Source organism: Oryx dammah, unplaced genomic scaffold (assembly GCF_014754425.2).
Source record: "Oryx dammah isolate SB20612 unplaced genomic scaffold, SCBI_Odam_1.1 HiC_scaffold_14, whole genome shotgun sequence".
In the NCBI taxonomy this organism is placed as follows: domain Eukaryota; kingdom Metazoa; phylum Chordata; class Mammalia; order Artiodactyla; family Bovidae; genus Oryx; species Oryx dammah.
In genome coordinates this window covers 40,284,172-40,302,975 of record NW_024070198.1, presented here as the reverse complement: position 1 = coordinate 40,302,975, position 18,804 = coordinate 40,284,172, and the positions used below count along the sequence as shown (strand labels likewise).

General features: G+C 44.8%; 1 protein-coding gene across 19 annotated transcripts in view; it reads left to right on the top strand.

Moving 5' to 3' along the window:
- FGFR2 (fibroblast growth factor receptor 2) overlaps positions 1-18,804 on the top strand; it is a 106,108-nt gene that overhangs the window by 66,992 nt on the left and 20,312 nt on the right. For 5 of the 19 annotated variants that reach the window (XM_040254895.1, XM_040254883.1, XM_040254891.1 and 2 more), the window contains 5 exons: positions 1,089-1,279; positions 2,381-2,528; positions 6,198-6,400; positions 14,618-14,769; positions 17,622-17,743. In XM_040254895.1, coding sequence (XP_040110829.1) covers positions 1,089-1,279; positions 2,381-2,528; positions 6,198-6,400; positions 14,618-14,769; positions 17,622-17,743 — 816 coding nt within the window. Of the gene's footprint in view, positions 1-1,088; positions 1,280-2,380; positions 2,529-3,985; positions 4,131-6,197; positions 6,401-14,617; positions 14,770-17,621; positions 17,744-18,804 lie in introns of all 19 variants that reach the window. The other 14 variants (XM_040254893.1, XM_040254888.1, XM_040254900.1 and 11 more) reach the window with 5 other exon arrangements.

Sequence of the window (18,804 nt, the reverse complement as noted above, 5' to 3'; positions counted from 1 at the left end):
GGATACAGGAGTAGGTACGTGCAGGTAGGTGGGCATGGGGTGATATTCGTGCATGGACTCTCTTTCTGTGTGTGACTCTTGACCGAGCTGCTGGGGAGGGAGGCTCTGGTCCGTTTGTGATTTTGTGGACTATCTTTGCGGACAAGATCGTGCAGCAGGCTGGTCTGTTACTTGATTCTTGAGGAACCTTATGTAGTTGTTCCTGCATCTTGATGCGGTTGCCTCTGCAGGGTTTCTGTAAAGACCACCCCTGAACTGGAAAGTTTCCCTAGAGAGACGCAGACAAGCGAGGGTGGAAAGTAATTGCTGGCTTACCCACTGTGGGGCCTCCTTTAAGACGGTCTGAGACGGTGCCAGGATTTGTGAACCAGTGTTGCTTTTTGTTTCTTTTGGTGCCACATCTGAATAAGCTGAGGAGCGTCTGCCTGTGCATCTAGCTGGGACGCACAGTGACCTGTAGGACTTACCAGGGAGGTGAACGGGGCGTGGGACAAAGAATGACCAAATGGAGTGAATTCCACAGCAAAGGGATGAAACCAGTTGTTCGTTACTTTCGGCTTTAGATTTTAGTTTATTTTCTTTTCAAAACAAGGGCTGTAAATCTTCCCCAGAGCATCTTAGAAAGGTGCGGGGAGACACTGCCATAGGTGCCATTTTGGAATTTAGGGTGACCTCAAAAGTTAGTCCCTGAGATGTTAAGCTGATGATCAAGGTGAGTTTCTGAAATGGTCGCAAATGGAATAAGTGAAGAGGCACTGTTTCCCTCACCATTTGTCTTTTAGATCCTCAAAACAAAATCTTATTCCTGTTCATTAGGTGGCCATGGACGACAATGACTCGAGAATGTAGTAAGTTCTTTTCTCAGCTCCCTAAATAAGTACACTTTTTACAAGGGTCGTGCTCCAGCCGTCTCCTTTGAAGTCGTTTTTTGTTATGCATCGGGCCGTGGTGTTATTTCAAAAGAGTCAGCCAGCAGACTCGAGGCCTTTTTGGCTTGAGTTCACTAGCAGCCTTCTGGACAACACGACTTATTTGTTCATCTCTCCGTGTCCCGTCCCCACTCCCCCTTCTTTCTGTGTCTCCACCAGAGCGATCACCACACCGGCCCATCCTCCAAGCTGGGCTGCCAGCAAATGCCTCCACTGTGGTTGGAGGCGATGTGGAGTTTGTCTGCAAAGTGTACAGCGATGCCCAGCCCCATATCCAGTGGATCAAACACGTGGAAAAGAACGGCAGTAAATACGGGCCTGACGGGCTGCCCTATCTCAAGGTTCTGAAGGTGAGCAAGTTCTGAATCCAAAGATACCCACGACTGGGCTTCCCCTGATGAGTTCGGCCGCAGGTTCATTGATTTCCTTTTGAATTTGAGAGAAGATGACTCTCATATGTGTTCAGCACAGAGTGTGTTTGAGAATTAGCAGATCATTAGGCTTGCTAATAAAATCTCAGAAGGGAGCCGTGGGGCAGTGGGAGGACTACTAAAGTTGGAGTCAGAAGAGTTGAGCTGTTTATCAGCTCAGAGATGTTTAGGCTTAACTGCACATCTATAAAAGTGGGGATCGTGATAATATCTCCCCCACAGGGCGCTGTGCAGATCAATGGATTGGAGTAGCTGGAAAGAGCGTTATAAACTCTAGGTGTTATAGCAACGTTTATTGTTCCACTGATGTTTTTTCTTAACATGATGTTAGGATCAGATTTTAGTAGCCACCTTTTAGAAACAATTTAGATTTTCCTTTTAAAAGAAATCCCATAACCTTTGAAGTTCTTTCACACGTGGTTTAGATGATAAATTTGAGAAGGTATTTCTGCACACGTGAAATGTAGAACAAGGAAGCCTTCTTCCCCATGTAGTTCTTTTTTGGTTCCTTGCAAGACCCAGTTTTAATAGCACCAGCCTCTTTATTTTTTAGATCTGTCTTGCTCTTCAAGATGGTGATAGCAACCGGTAGCTGAGTCTGCACAAATACTTCTGAGCACACTCCCTGACATGTCTCCCACATTGAGTTGCTCATAGGGAATGTCCTTAGGAAGAACAGGCTTCCAGTAGAACCATAGGTAGCTTACCTCAGAACATTAAACCGCCAAAGTGTGCTCTCCAGCTATAAACACCCAGGATCCAAAAAGCAGGAAAGAGATGCTCAGCTTGGGGAACTGCGGGCCCTTTCTTCAAGGGAATCGATCACACCCTCCGTCCCCTCTCCACTGGGTCACTTCCACTGTCCACCAGTTGACTTATTTTTCTTCCTTCTAAACCCACAGCCCTTTGATGCTGCTGTTTAGATGAGATGGAGGTGGTTTTTTGGTGGTGTGTTGGTGGTGGGACCTTGTGAAGTCCTTCCGGGTTGGCCGTTATATTGTTCTCCTGTGTCTATTCCAGCACTCGGGGATAAATAGTTCCAATGCAGAAGTGCTGGCTCTGTTCAATGTGACTGAGGCGGATGCTGGGGAGTATATTTGTAAGGTCTCCAATTATATAGGGCAGGCCAACCAGTCTGCCTGGCTCACTGTCCTGCCAAAACAGCAAGGTAACAACGTTTTTGTTTGGTTTTTTTTTTTTTTTTTTTTTAAAGAAGGCTGGATATAGAAGCTGAAAAGACCTGGTGCTTTGGGAGATTGCAAGCAGCTTATAGGGTGATTCTGTGGTCTTGGTATATTCATGATAATCTTTCTTCCGTGATGCAGCTGGTAGGATGCCAGCAGCCATGGAAAAATACCCACACATGTTCAAAGCGCTTGCTCTAATTTCTTTTGAAGATTGCCCTTCACCCCCCACCCAGTTTTGAAGTTGTTCCTTCTGGTTTCTCTTGTTCAGGCTGCACATCTCCCATCATTATTGCACATCAGCACTATTCCACACACACACCGGTGTGCCTGTTGTATTTTGTGTTTGTGGCATTTGCATAACAGCAGAATTTGATACCTCCTCAACCCCAGAGTTTTTAGAGAAATATTGGCACAATATCATTGGTTCAACAGAACACTGTTTTCTTTGTTACCTAATTGATACTTACATTATACTGTCCTTGACCTTGTTATCCCAAGTTCAAGGATATTCCATCTCAGTGAATAAATGTACTGCTGACTGGCTATTAAAGACAGTAGGTTGCCTTTTTCAGTTTTTCATATGAACGTGATATGAGTCAAGTCGTGTCTGACTCTTTGTGACACCACGCACTGTAGTCCACCAAGCTCCTCTGTGGAATTATCCAGGCAAGAATTCTGGAGTGGGTAGCCATTCCCTTCTCCAGGGGATCTTCCTAACCCAGGGATCGAACCCCGCTCTCCTACATTGCAGGCAGATTGTTTACTGTCTGAGCCACCAATTTGTCATGATTCACATGCAAATGTTTTTGTTGCAGAAAGAAAAAAAAAAGAGCCCAGTTTCTTTGCTATCAATATCATGCTTTCTTCCACTTTCTTTTAATGCAATGTATGTCAAGATGGTTGTATAGGAATAAAAGTAACCAGAGCCTGGTAACCAACACAGAACCCCAGCCTGGTGGTTCTTACAGGCCTGGAAGGATATGCCAAGTATCCACCTGGACTTACCTGCAGTGTGCTGTCTTGCAATACAACAATTTAGACAGAGCCATCCTTTTTTCAAGGTGGGAGTCTGCAGCCAACAGGACCAGAACCCAGCTTGGACTTCTGGGTGCCCTGCTTTTGGAAAATCACTCCTCCATCCAAAGCAAGCAAGCAAAGACCCAGAGAATGATCTCTGTGGGTTGATTTTTCCATGCCTTTGGTTGCATGCATGTATGTTTAGGTGGTGAAGCCGGTGTGGTGACGGGCCTGTGGAGGTGAGCTGCTCCGTGTTGCTCAGTGTCTCTTGGTTGTGGGCTTTGTGGATGGGCTGCGATTGGAATCTTCCGGTGGCCGGTACCCGCTGGAGGTCCCGGTGCAATGCCTCATGGTTCCATGGCCCCCTCCACAATCATTCCTGTGTCGTCTAGCCTTTTCTCTTGCTTTCCTTGTTTTCTAGGCTGCCGGTGTTAATACCACGGACAAAGAAATTGAGGTTCTCTATATTCGGAATGTAACTTTTGAGGATGCTGGGGAATATACGTGCTTGGCGGGTAATTCTATTGGGATATCCTTTCACTCTGCATGGTTGACAGTTCTGCCAGGTATATACTGCTCTTTCTCTCCATGGTTTTTTCCCTCTTCTTGGTTGATTGCTATGAAATTAACACAGCTTCTGTTCTCAGGAATGGTCCCTTTTCCCCCTCACATAAAGATTTTTCAAAATGTTTAAAACTATCCCCCTGGGATAAGAAAGTTGCCTTGGAAATTCACTTGCAATGAGATCCTACCCACGCATTTATTTATGAGCAAGTGAAATTTTACTCTCCAAACCCCGAGAGATCTTATGTTTTTAGTGAGTTATTGAGTCACTGTGTAAATTCACCCATCCCGGTTTCTTTTAAGGAAGAAGTTGAAATCACTCTGTAAAATTCAAAGTGATTTTTCTCATTTCAAATTCCATTTTGTTAAAATCCCATATATACTTAAGAATTTTTTTTTGTTCCACTTCTCTGTTTTTAATGAGATTTAAATAGATGGGTGTATGTTGAGGCTCCTGGGCAGAAACACCTCTGTGTGTAGGGTGTTCAGAAGCAGTGTGTTATCTACTTGGGGATCGGTGGCTTGCTGCATGATGTAATGGAACAGACTCTTAGGCTTTTACTGCAAAGCATGTTCCTGCCATCTTGGGCTTGATGTTATTTCTACCCTACAGAGAAATCAACATCACTGAAGCCCTCTTGCCTAAACATTGCCGCTGTCTAAATCTTTTAACTGACATCTCTACCCTAGTCAAGTTTTAACTACTATCTTCTTTAATACATCTGTCTCTTTGTCATTTCCTTTGTGAAACTGCATAGACTATGGTTTGCCAGCTCATAATGTTCCATACATAATGTTCCACTCCAGTTATTAATTCCTTATTTTTAGAGTTTGGTGCCTACCTGCATGCTTATTTTATATCTAGCAAAAATAAATTGATCATTTCATTTTGTGCTATGCTGCTAAGAGTTTTGACTATCTTGCAAATAGTTTTCTGACTCAGATGTATAAGCTTTAAATAATGCCATTGCATTCATTTTTTCCTTTTGTTGTGAATCCGCTCTGAGTATTTGCTTTGAGATGGTGGGTGAGATGCCTTGTGTACTGAGCTTGCTTTTACTTGCAGTACTGCGTTTTGCAAGTGCCTAACTGGCACTTCGTAACCGATTTGCCTGACAGTACGAGCACATTAACTAAGAATGCAGTTTGAGAAAAGTACTATTTGGAAATACACTGCTTGTCGATTGATCATTAAGGACCAAGGAGGGAGCAGATTATTGGAAGTTAGTGTAAGAGTTTCTAACTTAAGCAGTTTTATGTGTCCTCACGTGTGACATCATCTCTGTTTTTTCTTTAAAAGTTGTGACTTGAGTGTAACCAGATACACAAAAATTTTAATGGTTATTGATGAAAGAATGTTACATACTTTTTATCATATAGACATAATGATTCTATAGTATAACCAATTCAGTCTTTATTATTAAAAGCATGTGTTTGTTTAGTTAAATAATCTACTGGACTATGTTTAGAAATCTGAACCTTTTCCAACCAGCCCAGTAGATGAATAAGTTTTTTGTTTCCTTTGAAACTGTGTTCATCTGGGCATGACTTGGTCACATCTTCCTTTGGAAGAGCTCACCCAAATAAGACAGAGGCACTGTTCCTTTAGATAAAAAAGTGGGCATCGTTCATATTTAAGAATTTTTAAATGGTTTGCATCAGAGACCATCAAGGAAGAAGGCAGCCCTTTTGTCGTGGGTGTGGGTGACCATCCTACCCTACCCAAATGTCTTAATGGAATGTGACCTTGTAACCTGACCCTCGTACCTTGGTGTCAGCCAATCCATCATGATCTCAGGGTTCTGGAGGTCCGTTGAGGATAGTGATAAGAGACCACCTGGGCCCCAGTGGTAAATCAAGGAGCCCAGAGTTATTCACTTCGGTTTAGAAGAGGTGCACAGCAGGCCCAGAGCCCATGCCTCCTGCAGCGCTGAGCTGCTGGGAGGCCCGTCTTGCCTTGGGAATGATTGTCGCTTTTTGATTTCCTGTAGTTAGGCCAGGAAGCATCAGTGCAGTCTCCTAACTCTGTGGCCTGCTTATCTGTTCCTCTCCTGTGATCTACAATCTAGCTCCTGTAAGAGAAAAGGAGATCCCAGCTTCCCCAGACTACCTGGAAATAGCCATTTACTGCATAGGGGTGTTCTTCATCGCCTGCATGGTGGTGACAGTCATCTTGTGCCGGATGAGGAACACAACCAAGAAGCCAGACTTCAGCAGCCAGCCGGCTGTGCACAAGCTGACCAAGCGCATCCCCCTGCGGAGACAGGTAACAGAAAGTAGATAAAGAGTTTGAAGAACTTTACCACTCCCCCACGCCCAGCCAGCTCTTGGGTCTCTTCCTCTGCTTCTGTACTTCTACTTTGGGGAGCATCCCTGTGCCAGTTGTTCCCACCGGCCTCTTGGTGGGCATCCGTCCAATCAGTGTCTGGAGCTTGGAAGGTCAAGTCCTGGTGCTTTGGTGAGGTCAGCTGAGTCTAGTTCTGAGGGTGAGAAAGCCCAATGGTGCGAGACTCTGAGCTCATCTGCAGGACTGGAAATAACCCAAGAGGCAGCACCCTGGTGTGTTTGGTGGGACTCAAGTGCAGTGGCATAAGCCCTCTTTGTCCCTGTGATCGAATGCTTTTTTTTTGGCGATAGACTGATGCCTGTTGGAAAGAAAGGGATTCTGGTTTTCTTGGACTTACTTTTTTTGAAGTCAAGGTCAGAAACCTGTACCTGGAGGTGTCTGAACTACTACCCCATGAGGTCTGTCTTAACTGGATTTGGCTTCCACCTCTGATTCTTAAAATAGAATCCTATAGTCCCCCCAGTGGCTCAGTGGTAAAGAATCTGTCTGCAATGCAGGAGATGCAGGTTCCATCCCTGAGTCAGGAAGATTCCCCTGGAGGAGGAAATGGCAACCCACTCTAGTGTTCTTGCCAGGAAAATCCCACAGATAGAGGAGCCTGGCAGGCTGTAGTCCATGGGGTCGCATGACTGAGCACACATACATACAGATGCCTATAATATGTTATGATTCGGTGTTCACATGAACATGACTGGATTTGGTGGCAGAATGATTTGTATATTGAACGGGCAGCTAGTTGTTGTTACTCTAGAGCTTGTTAACCTTGGTCCTGTTGGTTCCTTTTTTGCTCGTCTGTGCCTTCCGGTGGGTTTACTTTTGCTTCGGGCAGATGGGACAAGTTGGAGCCAGCACCTCTGCCTTAAACCAAAGCCTGGCAAAGCTGGTGGGGCTGGAAGTGCTCATGAAGATGGAAGGGGAAGGCAGGTGTGAAGGCAGCGTTTCCAAAAGTATTTAGTACTTGGTTCCAATAAAGGCATGAGTTTTGAAACAGTAAGGAAAATGGCTAACTCACAGAGTCTAACTCAGTGTGTACAGGATGCTTGTGAAAATTGCAGATTCCTTAGTAGCAGCCCCAGAGATTCCGGTTGAGTAGGTTTTGAAGAGGACTAGAAATCTGCATCTTAAGTAAGTCCTCAGATGATTCTGAAATGCACTCTGAGAAACTCTGGATTAATCCCAGCCCTGCCCCTCCTGGGACTGCAGGTGGCAATGATATTTGCTGGACAAGGCATTAGGAAACATTAGGAACCAGTTGGTCAGCAGTGGTTTTGGCACAGATATGGCTGTTCTCAGCCCAGCTCCGAACTCTGGGCTGAATGGGTCCCTGTTGATTTCTTTGAATCTCTGTCTCAAGCAGGTCTTTCTAAACGGAGGCTATAAAGAAAAAAGTGGAGGCCGAGGGTAGCATCTGGAGTGTGTGCCAAGTGTAGGACAGTGCCCACACGGTGTCGAGAGTGGCAGCAGGGTGAGGCAGGGGAGGAAGATGCCATTGCCTCCAAGAATGCTGCTTTATTAAAGTGGCGCACTGTTTTTCTCGGGGTTTCCCTGGTGACTCATCGGCAAAGAATTTGCCTGCAATGCAGGAGGTGCAGGTTCGATCCCTGGGCTGGGAAGATCCCCCAGAGGAGGGCATGGCAATCCATTCCAGTGTTCTTGCCTGGAGAATCCCACGGACGGAGGAGCCTGGTGGGCTACAGTCCATGGGGTCGCAAAGAGTCGGACACGACTGAAGCGACTGAGCATATCTTTCTTGGGGCCAGGGAACTGATGATGAGGCCACTTGTCTGACTCTGGGAGAGTTCAGTCTCAAGATGACTCTTATAACATGGTACCTTCAGTGACCTTTGGGTGGTGTGGCCACCCCTCCCCGACCCTCAGGACCATTTTTACAGCTATTTGGACCATTTTTACAGCTACCATCTTGAGATCCTGACTCTAGGGACGTGAAAGAGGGAGTGGTATTCCCATCTCTATTATTTTTTTTTCTAATAGGGAAAAACGCTACCTTCTGGAAGAAACCTTTAGTTTGGTGTAGCTAGACCATTGTCCTGTAATCATTTCATCATGCTTTTTTTCCCTGCAGCTGTTACAGTGCTCTTCTTTTTATTTAGTAAAGAAGCAGATGCCTTTAAAATCCCCTTGACTCAACTCTGGTCTTTGTGCTTGACTTCCCTCTGGCTGACTGGTGTTTCTTCATTGTCTGTCTCAGTCTAAGCTGGTCCTTTTTCCTGTCCTTCCCTGTGTGTAACTGAAGGCAGCATTCTAGTTCTTCCTCGTTTATCCCTCCCACCCCTCCTTCCTTCTTAATTTTCTGAGTGCTTAGTCTAACACAGGTTTCATGAAAGACATGGCCTGTGGCCTTTGCCAATGGCTCCAAAGTTATTTGGGGGCCTTCATTTGAGATGCAATGGCCTTGTGTTTCAGTAGGGTCAGATAGTGTAAGAGAAGCAGCAGAAAGTGGGCAGGTACCAGTTCCCTGGAAAAACAAATCTCTGGGCGTTTATCTGGGGGGATGTTGACACATCTCAGCTGCACATGTGGGACCCACTGATTCTTCACAAAGAGCCGTTCGTCCATAATAAGCATGGCCCCTTTGGTGGAAGAATGCTTATCAGATACCGGGATAAAAGAGGGTTATTGGACTGTGGCTGGAATGAAAAGCCCCAGAAAGGCCTGCAGATACGTTGATGACAGAGAGCATACCACAGGGATGCCAGGCATGCCTTTACCTGGCGACAGGTGAGCTGTAATTAGATGTCTTGGGGATGGACTGTTCCTCGGTATTTCCTAGGCACTTGCATCCTGCATGTGCCTGGAATTTCATCTTCTTGGCCCTGATCCTTGTCCCTCCCCAGACATGCACAGACCACATCTCACTAGATCCATCGTTGCTCCCTTTTTGGAACAAGAGCAGATTTTTTTTTTTAAAATTGTTTTATCCTATTGTGAATTTTTTTGTTGACATTTACTAATATGTACTGGACTTACCAGTGTAAGACCAACATATGAGTTTTTGTTTTTGACACAAAAATATTTTTCTCTGGTACCAAAGAAGAAATTCCTTGTGATCATTTCCTGGTAACCATGAGTTTGTTGAGGCTCCTTATGCATTCTGATGTTTGGGGAAAGAGAAATAGCTTTTTGGTGGGGGAGGTGGGTGGTGTAGGGCGTCTCCCTATTTCCTTTGGCAGGGATCCTTCCGTGTTCTGAGCTGGGGCTCAGACAAGGAGACCAGCAAGAGCCAGCCCAGAGAGGGGCCTCTGCCCGAGCCTGTTGGCTCTTGTACAGGTCTCCAGAGCTGCTAGTGGACTGCGTGGCCATTGGGAAGTCTTCCTGACACATCCTTGAGTTGCCGGGTGGGCTGTACCTTTCGTGTGTGGCACACATTAGTTCTGTGGGGGCGGGGAGAAGTGTGAAAGGAAGTGAGCTGTTTGTTCAGGAGGTAGGCAGCATTGCTGGCTTTGTTGAGTTGGTTTCTCAGTGAGCACATCCGGTTCTTTTTCAAGAGCCAGACTCTTCCATAGGGTGGGATGGAGATACACTTGCATCAGCAGGTAACCCCTCACATGCATGTACCTCATGCTATCTCACCACCAGCATCTCAGCACAGCGCAGCAGGGTTGGTTTTTTTTTTTTCCTTTCTCCAGACTTTAATTTCACCCTCTTGATTACTGGTACAGATAGATCGAAAACCAGAGAAAAATCAAGGTCAGTCGAGGTCATGTTTTATAACAGTATGTTTGAGGCAAAGGACACATTCCCAGGGACATTGTGAATGGGACAAAGATGGCATGTGTGGTTTGGGAGCCAGTTCTGGGGGCCGTGTTTTGAAACCCACTGAATTCTGTGCAGGGCAGGCCCACATCTAGAAGCTCATGTGCTGCCTAGCAGCTAAACAGTGTGATCTTGGAACATTCTCTGTATTTTGGTCATTCAAGTGCTCTAATGGAACCTGGCTGGTTCCAGAAAGCATGTAGGTAATTGGATGGTCATGGATGGCTTAACTGGAATTTGCCCTTGCATGTGGGCGCCTGGCCCCCACTTGGCTGTTCTCTCCTCTCAGCTTCCATAAGACACAAAGTTCGGCTAAGATCAGACCTGGGTTTGGGCTAATGAGACTGGTCGGGGTTTGATAGGTTTTCTCTGGGGAGAGGTTTGGGGAGGCAGAGACTTGCTAAAGGAGGAAAGTAAGTGTCAAATTAGCTCCCCTGCCTGTTTACCTAAAATTTGTCATGGAAGGAAAACAAGCCCTCCCCTCCCCCCATCCCTTGACCTTTTATTTCATCCGCCAGCTCTAGGTGGTGAAGGCACTTTGTTTGCTATTGGGGATTGATAGGCGATGCTTATAGCATCACTGTGTTAGCCCTGGGGCCTCGTGCTCAGGTTTGAGAATGTGGATCCGTGGACTGAGCATCAGAGGGTTTCTCTGGCTGGCTGTGGTTCATGTGTGAGTCCTCCTCCTCGTGGCATCTATACCTTTGCCTGCCCTGTTCTCTGCAGGGACCCCTCTCATTGATGAATCAAATCTAGTATTAGAGGACAACACAGTCTCTTGGTGGCCCTTTAAAAAGAAAAGAAAAAAAAAACCCACTTCCTTACCTAATCTCCTTTATGTGCTGTGGAAATAGGAGAAAAAGCACATTTAGTTAAAAGCTTGATTTATGGCATGAGGAATTTATGGTAAAGAGATTCTGGAGAGTGAGGAAGCTGAGTGGAGACTGTGGCAAAACATGACGGAAAAGGGCCTGCCAGGATTTGGGAGTGGGGAAACAGCTTATTTTAGCGTGTTAGTGTTTATTGTTTTAAGTAACTCAGTGATCACTATCAATGGGATATTTTAAAATTAGAGGGAAAGGAAACCTGGAACTAAAGGAACATACCTGAAAGGGAAGATTTTGATTTTGTGCCCCCCCCCCAACCTAAAAAAAGAGTGATTGCCTGTGTTGCAGAAGCAGGATTCAGAAGTGAAATTCAGTGGAATTCCTTGGAGAATGTGGTACAGATGAGAGAAGCTCTAGAAACACGGTGTTCCTCAGAGGAATTGCCTGCAAGGGATTGGGCCAGCCCTGCAAACACGTTAGTGCTCGGAGTAAGATGGAATGAAGAGAAAGCCAGTCATGTTTTACAGTCCCAGAGGGGATTTTAAAAGCATAGTAAAATGCATGGAGGTAAAATTATGATATACCTTGCATAGACAGAGGGATCGAATTCTGTCGATTCTTCTACTGGGGACGTTTTCTTCTCTTTTTTCTCTCTTTGTGTATTTTTTTTTTTTTTTTAACAGAAGTATCTTCCAGATCTGTCCATGGAATCTAAACCTCTGCCCTTAATCTGAACAAAGTTTCCATAACCTTCATCCTAGTGACAGCAACAAAGTTGGGGAAGGTTTTCCATTTTCAAAGCTTTCACATTAAAACCTTGTGGGAGACACTCTGTCTGTGGGGGAAGATGTGTATGGGTGTGAACTCTTGTCACGGGTTTGTGGGCAAAGATTCCTCTGGGGTCACAGGTTAGCCGCGGAGCAGTTAACTTCTGACTGAATGCTTCGTTTTTCTTTCTGAGGCAGCCACTAAGCCCTATTTGTCATGAGGATTTTCTTAACTCTCCAGCTCTCCTTCTGCCCTGGGACTGTCTCCTGACTCCTTAATTTCTGAGGCTTGCTCTTCTGCCCGCCGGACCCCTCCAGCCCTACCCACCCACCCTGGCTGTGAGCAGAGGGTCTCATCTTTCAAACCATTAAGGCAAATCCTACCCTTAATGCTGGTGGAATTGCTTTCTCCCCTGCTGCATGCCATCTGACAGACAGCATCTCACACACAGAACAGTGCTAGGCTGCAAGTCTGCAGGCTTCCCCAGAGAGAGGGGTCGTCATAAACTCCCATGAATCCGAGCAGCAAATGACTCTAAAAAGATGCTAAGGGACCTCCCTGGCGGTCCAGTGGTTAAGATATCACCTTCCAGTGCAGGGGGCATGGGTCCGGCCCCTGGTCAGGGTTTCCCCATCTCTAAGTTCCCTGCACACTCTGCACAGGGGTTCTAGGAACCCTGTGGTCCAGCGAGCAGGGCTACGCTACTGGCCTTGGAGGGGGTGTTCTGGCTATGGACTCTGCCAGACCTTGACCAGCTGGGGCCTGTCCTGTCTCATTGCCAGACTGACTCTGACTGCTGTTCCCAGTCTTCTGGCCTGTGATCTTCAAGCCGAGTTCCCACCATGATGAGTGGTGATTTGTGCTTCTTCGTGGGGGAGACCTTTTCATCTGCGAACACCCATCTCCTTTGGCATCCATAGCTCACAACCTGATGCAGGGCGTTAGGATTCAGGAAAGTGTTTTTAGCTAGACCTGTTCCTTGAAATCTGTCTGAGCCCTTCTCTGCAGATCGAGCTCAAGACATATATGAGGTCAGTGGAGGCTGGGGAGATGGTGTTACTGGAGGCCCTGCAGCTGAGGTCAGCGTGTTGCGGAGGTGGATTCTGCAGGCTTTTCATGTTTACCTTTGTCTTTTTTCTTTTTACCTTTTCGTCTTTTTGCTTCTGCTCTTTGCCTCTGTGGCCCAGACACTTAGGTGTGAAGCCTCGTAGAGCTTTATCTGTCCATGAGGCCCCTCTCAGCTCCAAAACTAATGACTGCTAAGTTCCTTTAAAATATGTAGACATATATATATCATTAAACACACACATAAATATATATATATGTTTACTATGCTCATAGTGAGTAAGCATTGATCATAGAGTCTACATAATAAAATTTATGCATGATTCCCTTTGACAAAAGACTGCTCAGAAGGCTCAGAAATGTTTTCATGTACATTTAAAAAGATGATAGAAATTCTATATTAAAAATTGCCTTCTTCTTGATATTATAAGTAATACTAATACCAGCTTCCTATTCCTGAAATGATTTCCCCCCCACCCCCAATCTATTCTTGGACATCTCAGGTTTCCTCCCTGCTTTTTAAGGGCAGTCTGGGTTTAAGGAGAGAGTCAAGGTTTTTTAAGTAGAATGTTCCCAGAGCAATCTTCTGGTTCCCTGTGGGAATGGTCCAGGCTCCGCCTTGAAAGTTCATCCTCATTAAATTTGTTCATCTCGGTCCTTGCCATCTTGATTTTAAAATGTTTGTAAGCACTGCTGGGGAGAAGGGTTGATGTGAGAGTCATGTAGGGGACAGGGTCACGTCAAACCCGATTCCAGTTCTCTTGGGCCGGTCTTGTTCATGGTTTAGAATAAGGTGATGGTCAGGCAGCCCGTAATGGTACTTTCCTTTACAGAAACCCGCACAGAGAAGATGATATATTTAAGAAATAACTATTTTTTCAAATGCAGACTATAATGAATGAGTGTAAACTGAGAAAACTCAGTAAAGCCTTGCAGGCTGCTGGGGGGGTGGGGGATGGGGAGGGGAGCTTTCCCACAAGATTATGAATAAAGAGGTATTTTTCTTTCCCTTGACTCTTCGTTCACTACTTTCTGAAACCAAAGTTGACTTGGTCATCAGCTAGTTCCCAGAAGGAATGGGGGAGAAGGAAACAGTGGTCCCCAATGCCTGGGTCTCTGGTTACCCTTGAATAAAGGTGCTTGTTGCTACCAGAATGCTTTTCCCATTCATTCTAGAGCTAGATCCTTGACGTATTCTCCTTTACATTTCAAAAGATAGAGCTGATTGAAGAGCCGATTTTCCAGACGTTTTTGTGGAATTTCATAAGCATAGCATTGATTCACCATCTGAGCTGGTATGCCAGGAGGAGATTGCTAATCTGGGGCTCTGATACAAGCCCAGGCAAAAAGGCAAGAATGAAGCCTATGGGGGTCTAGCTCTGTATCCTCAGATGATATGTTGAGGGTTTAGGGCGGAAACAAGACTTTTTTTTTTTTTTTTTTTAATCAAGCAATGTCTAAAAATGTTGTTTGTAAGTCTGGTTTTAGGAACATACAAGTTGGATGAAATCTAGCACATATTGCCTGGATGGGAGGACCGAGGAGTTGGAATCGAGCTCCTAAATGTTTGGTCTTAAATTCATGACTTTGGCCAACCCACTGCCTCCTTGCTTTCTAAGAGCTGACCAATGGCTGGGCTCGCTGGCCGGCTCCCAGGCTTCTCAGGAGGAGCCAGGGTTACATCTGTGTCTTTGCATTTTGTATCCAGGTTTCTGCTGAGTCCAGCTCCTCTATGAACTCCAACACCCCGTTGGTGAGGATTACAACTCGCCTTTCTTCAACTGCAGACACCCCCATGCTGGCAGGGGTCTCCGAGTATGAGCTGCCAGAAGATCCCAAATGGGAGTTTCCAAGAGATAAGTGAGTACTTGAGTGGGGACACATCTCCCAGTGAAGACTTAAGTATAAATGGGGACACTGGGTTGACATTTTCTGTTTATGACCTGTAATTGCCAAAGTCTTGTTGTGATGATGTCAATGGGAATGGGTAAGATTGTATTTCTAAATAATCAACTCCAGGGAAAACAAAGAACTGATTCTCTCATGGGCTCTTTTTTTTAATAGTTCTTTTAAAGCAGAACTACTAAGCCATGGCTGGTTGGCAAACAAAATGGTACCTTGTTAGCATTTTTTTCTTTTCTTTTTTTTTTTGCTTTCTAGATAATTTAGATCCAGTCAAATGGAATATAAGTGGGATTATCCCATTTATAAAACAGAATTGACATTCTAACTTCTGGTTCCTAGAACATGACTGTCCTATGGTTCATTTCTTTAGAGGGATTAGATATAGAATATAAATTGCCTTAAGAATCTTCACCCAACAGTGCTGTTTTTAATAGTTATTAATGTAATATTGGGCTGTAAATCTTCAAATATGGTACCTGCCATTGAATTTCTTATGGTCCATGATATTTTCCTTATTGGGTGATATAGAAGTGTTCCAATAAGATCAGTCCAAGTGTGACTACCTGGGCTCTGGTGAAGGCATTGTTGAGAGCTGTGTATTCTTGGTCTAGCTTTAAGTTCATGGACTTTGGATTCTCTTGGGCTGGATTTGAATCCTGGCTCTGCCAGCCAATGGCTGGGCAACCTTGTATGAGTTACCTGATTCTTTTTGAGCTTCATTTCTATAAAATGAAGGTCATAGTACAGACCTCCCAGGACTGAGCACAATTCTTGGCTCGTGTGAATTTCCCTTCATAACCGGTGAGATCTGAACTTCAAATCTCAGGAAGATGGACATCCAGCCAATGGACAGATCTTGGGCTACCAGCCATCCATCTTCCAGCCAGGGGCCAACCCCCAGGTCTACCTTCTGAAGTGAATATGATGGTCATTGAAGGGCTGTCAGCTCATTTCCAGGGTCTCTCTTGTAGTGGTTAGAGTCTAAACAGCTTGAGAGTAATGGAAGGTAGAAATTGCTGACTCTACATCTGCATCAAATCAACTGGAATAAGCTTTTGACTTGCTTATGTACAGCTGCCCTATTGGTCTTGACATTTGCACTGTCTTCTTGAGATTATGTCGAAGAAGTGTCTAATGACTAGAGAAGGAACTCATGCACAGATTTGGAAATACAAAGATAAGCTTTTCCAGAGATTGGATGTGACGAGGAGCCTTTCTTTGGAAGGAGGGGTAGCTTACATGGCACTTGACTCACACAACTCCAACCAGCTTTGTTTCCTAACAGCTCATTAGGAGATATTAACATACGCCATAAATGGGAGCCAAATTATTGTACTGGTATCATTTTGTTAGAGTGTTAACAGAACTGATTCCAGCTTGTGTGCTGTTCATTCATTCATTCAGGACTTGTTTACTGCATTCTTACCAGTGAGGTACCAGAAAAAAACAAAGAATGATTTCTTCACCTGTGGAGTGTGAGAAGGGGGTGTTTCTCATGAGCCTGGGCTTGACTAAACAAGTTGGTGGGTTCTTGTGCACACTCCTATGGATGTAGGACTGAGCTGGGGAGCTGTGATCATATTTTAAGAAATTGTAGCTCCCAGGTTCAAGCCGTAGCTTTTGCCACTTGTGACACCACCAGCAGCAGTGGGAGTCTGTCTGTCAGCTCCCACCCAGAGTACCCTGAGTGTGGAAAATCTGAGTGCTAAGCCTTTCAAAATAGCGTTTAGCACAACCATGGTGGAGCAGATTTCCAATGAATGAAGGCTATTTAGAAGCAGTTTATTAGATTGGAGGCAGACGTTGTACAAAGAAAGGATTGTTATGTTTGTAGTAGCAGGGCAATAGGACATAAATTAGCCATTTTTCCAATGCAAATGTTTATTTTCTGCCAAGATATTAAATTTCATTTTAGCTCAGGGTAGGAAGGGAATGACCTCAGCATAGCACACGCTACCCTTGGTCTTTGCTTTAACTTTTTCAAACCATTGCGTACTTAGCAAAAATACTGCTTACTAGTGGCAGCTCAGTACTTTGCTGTGTTATACTTAAATGGAAAAACCACATTTGAAAGTGTTCCAAAGTCTCGTCCATTCTGTTGGGTTTTGGACTGTCCAAGGAGTCTATATGGCTGTTAGCATGATGCTTGTAGCACTTCTGACCTTAGAAATTTAGTTTGTTTTGTTCACTTTAGATTTTCTTCATTATTAATTTTGGGCAGTTATAAGGATTTCTAAACTAATATGTCAGAAAAATCCCCCCTCTCTCTAGAGTTTTCTTTTTCCTTTAATGAAAAAACAGAGATTCCTTGAAATGTGTTTAAGATTCATATCTTGTAACTTGGCCCAGAATGTGACCATAAAATCCATTGGTATTTAAATAATAGTGATTTTTAAAGACATCACTTCACAGAGACCAAAAAAAAAAAAAAAAAAAAAAAAAACCCAACCAGGTTTAACGGTTTTCTTTGAGACATTCTAAATTACAAATCTTCGATGGGCTCAAGATCAAAGCTTCTCCTCATTAGCACTTAGGAAAGCTGACCACCTGACTCGCAAGGATATCTTCCTTAAAGAAAATAAATCAAGAATACAAATGTGACATTCAATAGTTGTTCCAGCAGTCGCTGACATTCCCTAAAACGTCACTAAGAAAATACTCAAGCGCGTGTGTTCTCCAAGTCTCATTAGTTCCATATGATAAATGCTCCATGCTTTTGTAAGCTGCTGAAAGATTTTTATATTGAGTTCTGGAATTTCCCTCGCTGTACCAGATGCCATGTACTAATCCTCCCTTTACACATTCAGGCTGACGCTGGGCAAACCCTTGGGAGAAGGTTGCTTTGGGCAAGTGGTCATGGCTGAAGCAGTGGGAATTGACAAGGAGAAGCCCAAGGAAGCAGTCACTGTGGCCGTGAAGATGTTGAAAGGTGAGGGGGGTGGTGTGGGGAGGGAGGAGAAGGGGGTAGCCTTATCAAGAATGTTCCTTTTGTGTGAACTCTATCATGGTGTGGGGTCAAAGAGCACATAGTTGACCTAGGGGTTGAGAAGTTTTCAGTATAAATCAGCATCTTGGACAGACTATTTATCTTAAGCAGTGTGCACTTATAAAAAAGAAAAGCCAGTTCTGTTAGAAAGTGGTAGCTCATTCCCTTTATATTTGGAAATGCTTAGAAAGTATTGACTCACATAGAGTTGATTAATTTAGATGAGTGTTGGCACGTTGGATGCAGAACACAAACCTTATCTTACAAATAAAGGGAAGTTGGCCTTTTTAGGGGGAGCCCAGAAGGCTCAGAGAGAGGAGGCCACTCCTTCTCCTTTGCAAGAGGCAGAGCGGGAATGGTTCTGGTCTGGGAGTTGCTTAGGAAGCTAAGAGGGAGCGCATGGCATTGATGCTGGTGCAGAATAGCTCACATGTTCAGAGATGAGTGAGCAATGACCCAGAGATGTAGACGTCGAGAGGCGTTTGTGGGAGCCTGAACATTTATGTGTTAACCTTCCAACCCTGCTCAAGGAGCCTGAAGACCTTTTAACCATTAACTTCATCTTCCCACAGTATTCTTTTATGAGAGGAGTTATAGGAAATGGTTACATTATAAATATCATTGTGGGCATCTCAGAAAAGACACCCCAAGCAGAGTTTTTCCCACATGTCCTGGCAGACAGGTCTGTTCTCAGAATGTGTGTGGGTGGGGGTGGGGGGAGTATCAAGCATTGTGGACACCCAGGAGTCAGGCTTTTTCTTTCTTTCATGGGATTTTGAGTCATCGCGTCTCTTCCTGAGAGGAGGGAGCAGGGTAGAAATAGTTGGAAAGGGATTGGGTGTTTTTTTGGTTGTTTTTGCTTAGCTCTGGATCTGAATGGCTCCTCAGGAAAATGAGGACATTTTGAGCTGCTCACCCCTTTGGGTGTGATGCCTGGGAGGACCACAGACATCAGCTGTGGTCATTTTAATAGCCAATGGGCATCTCAGAGCTTAGAGAGGGTC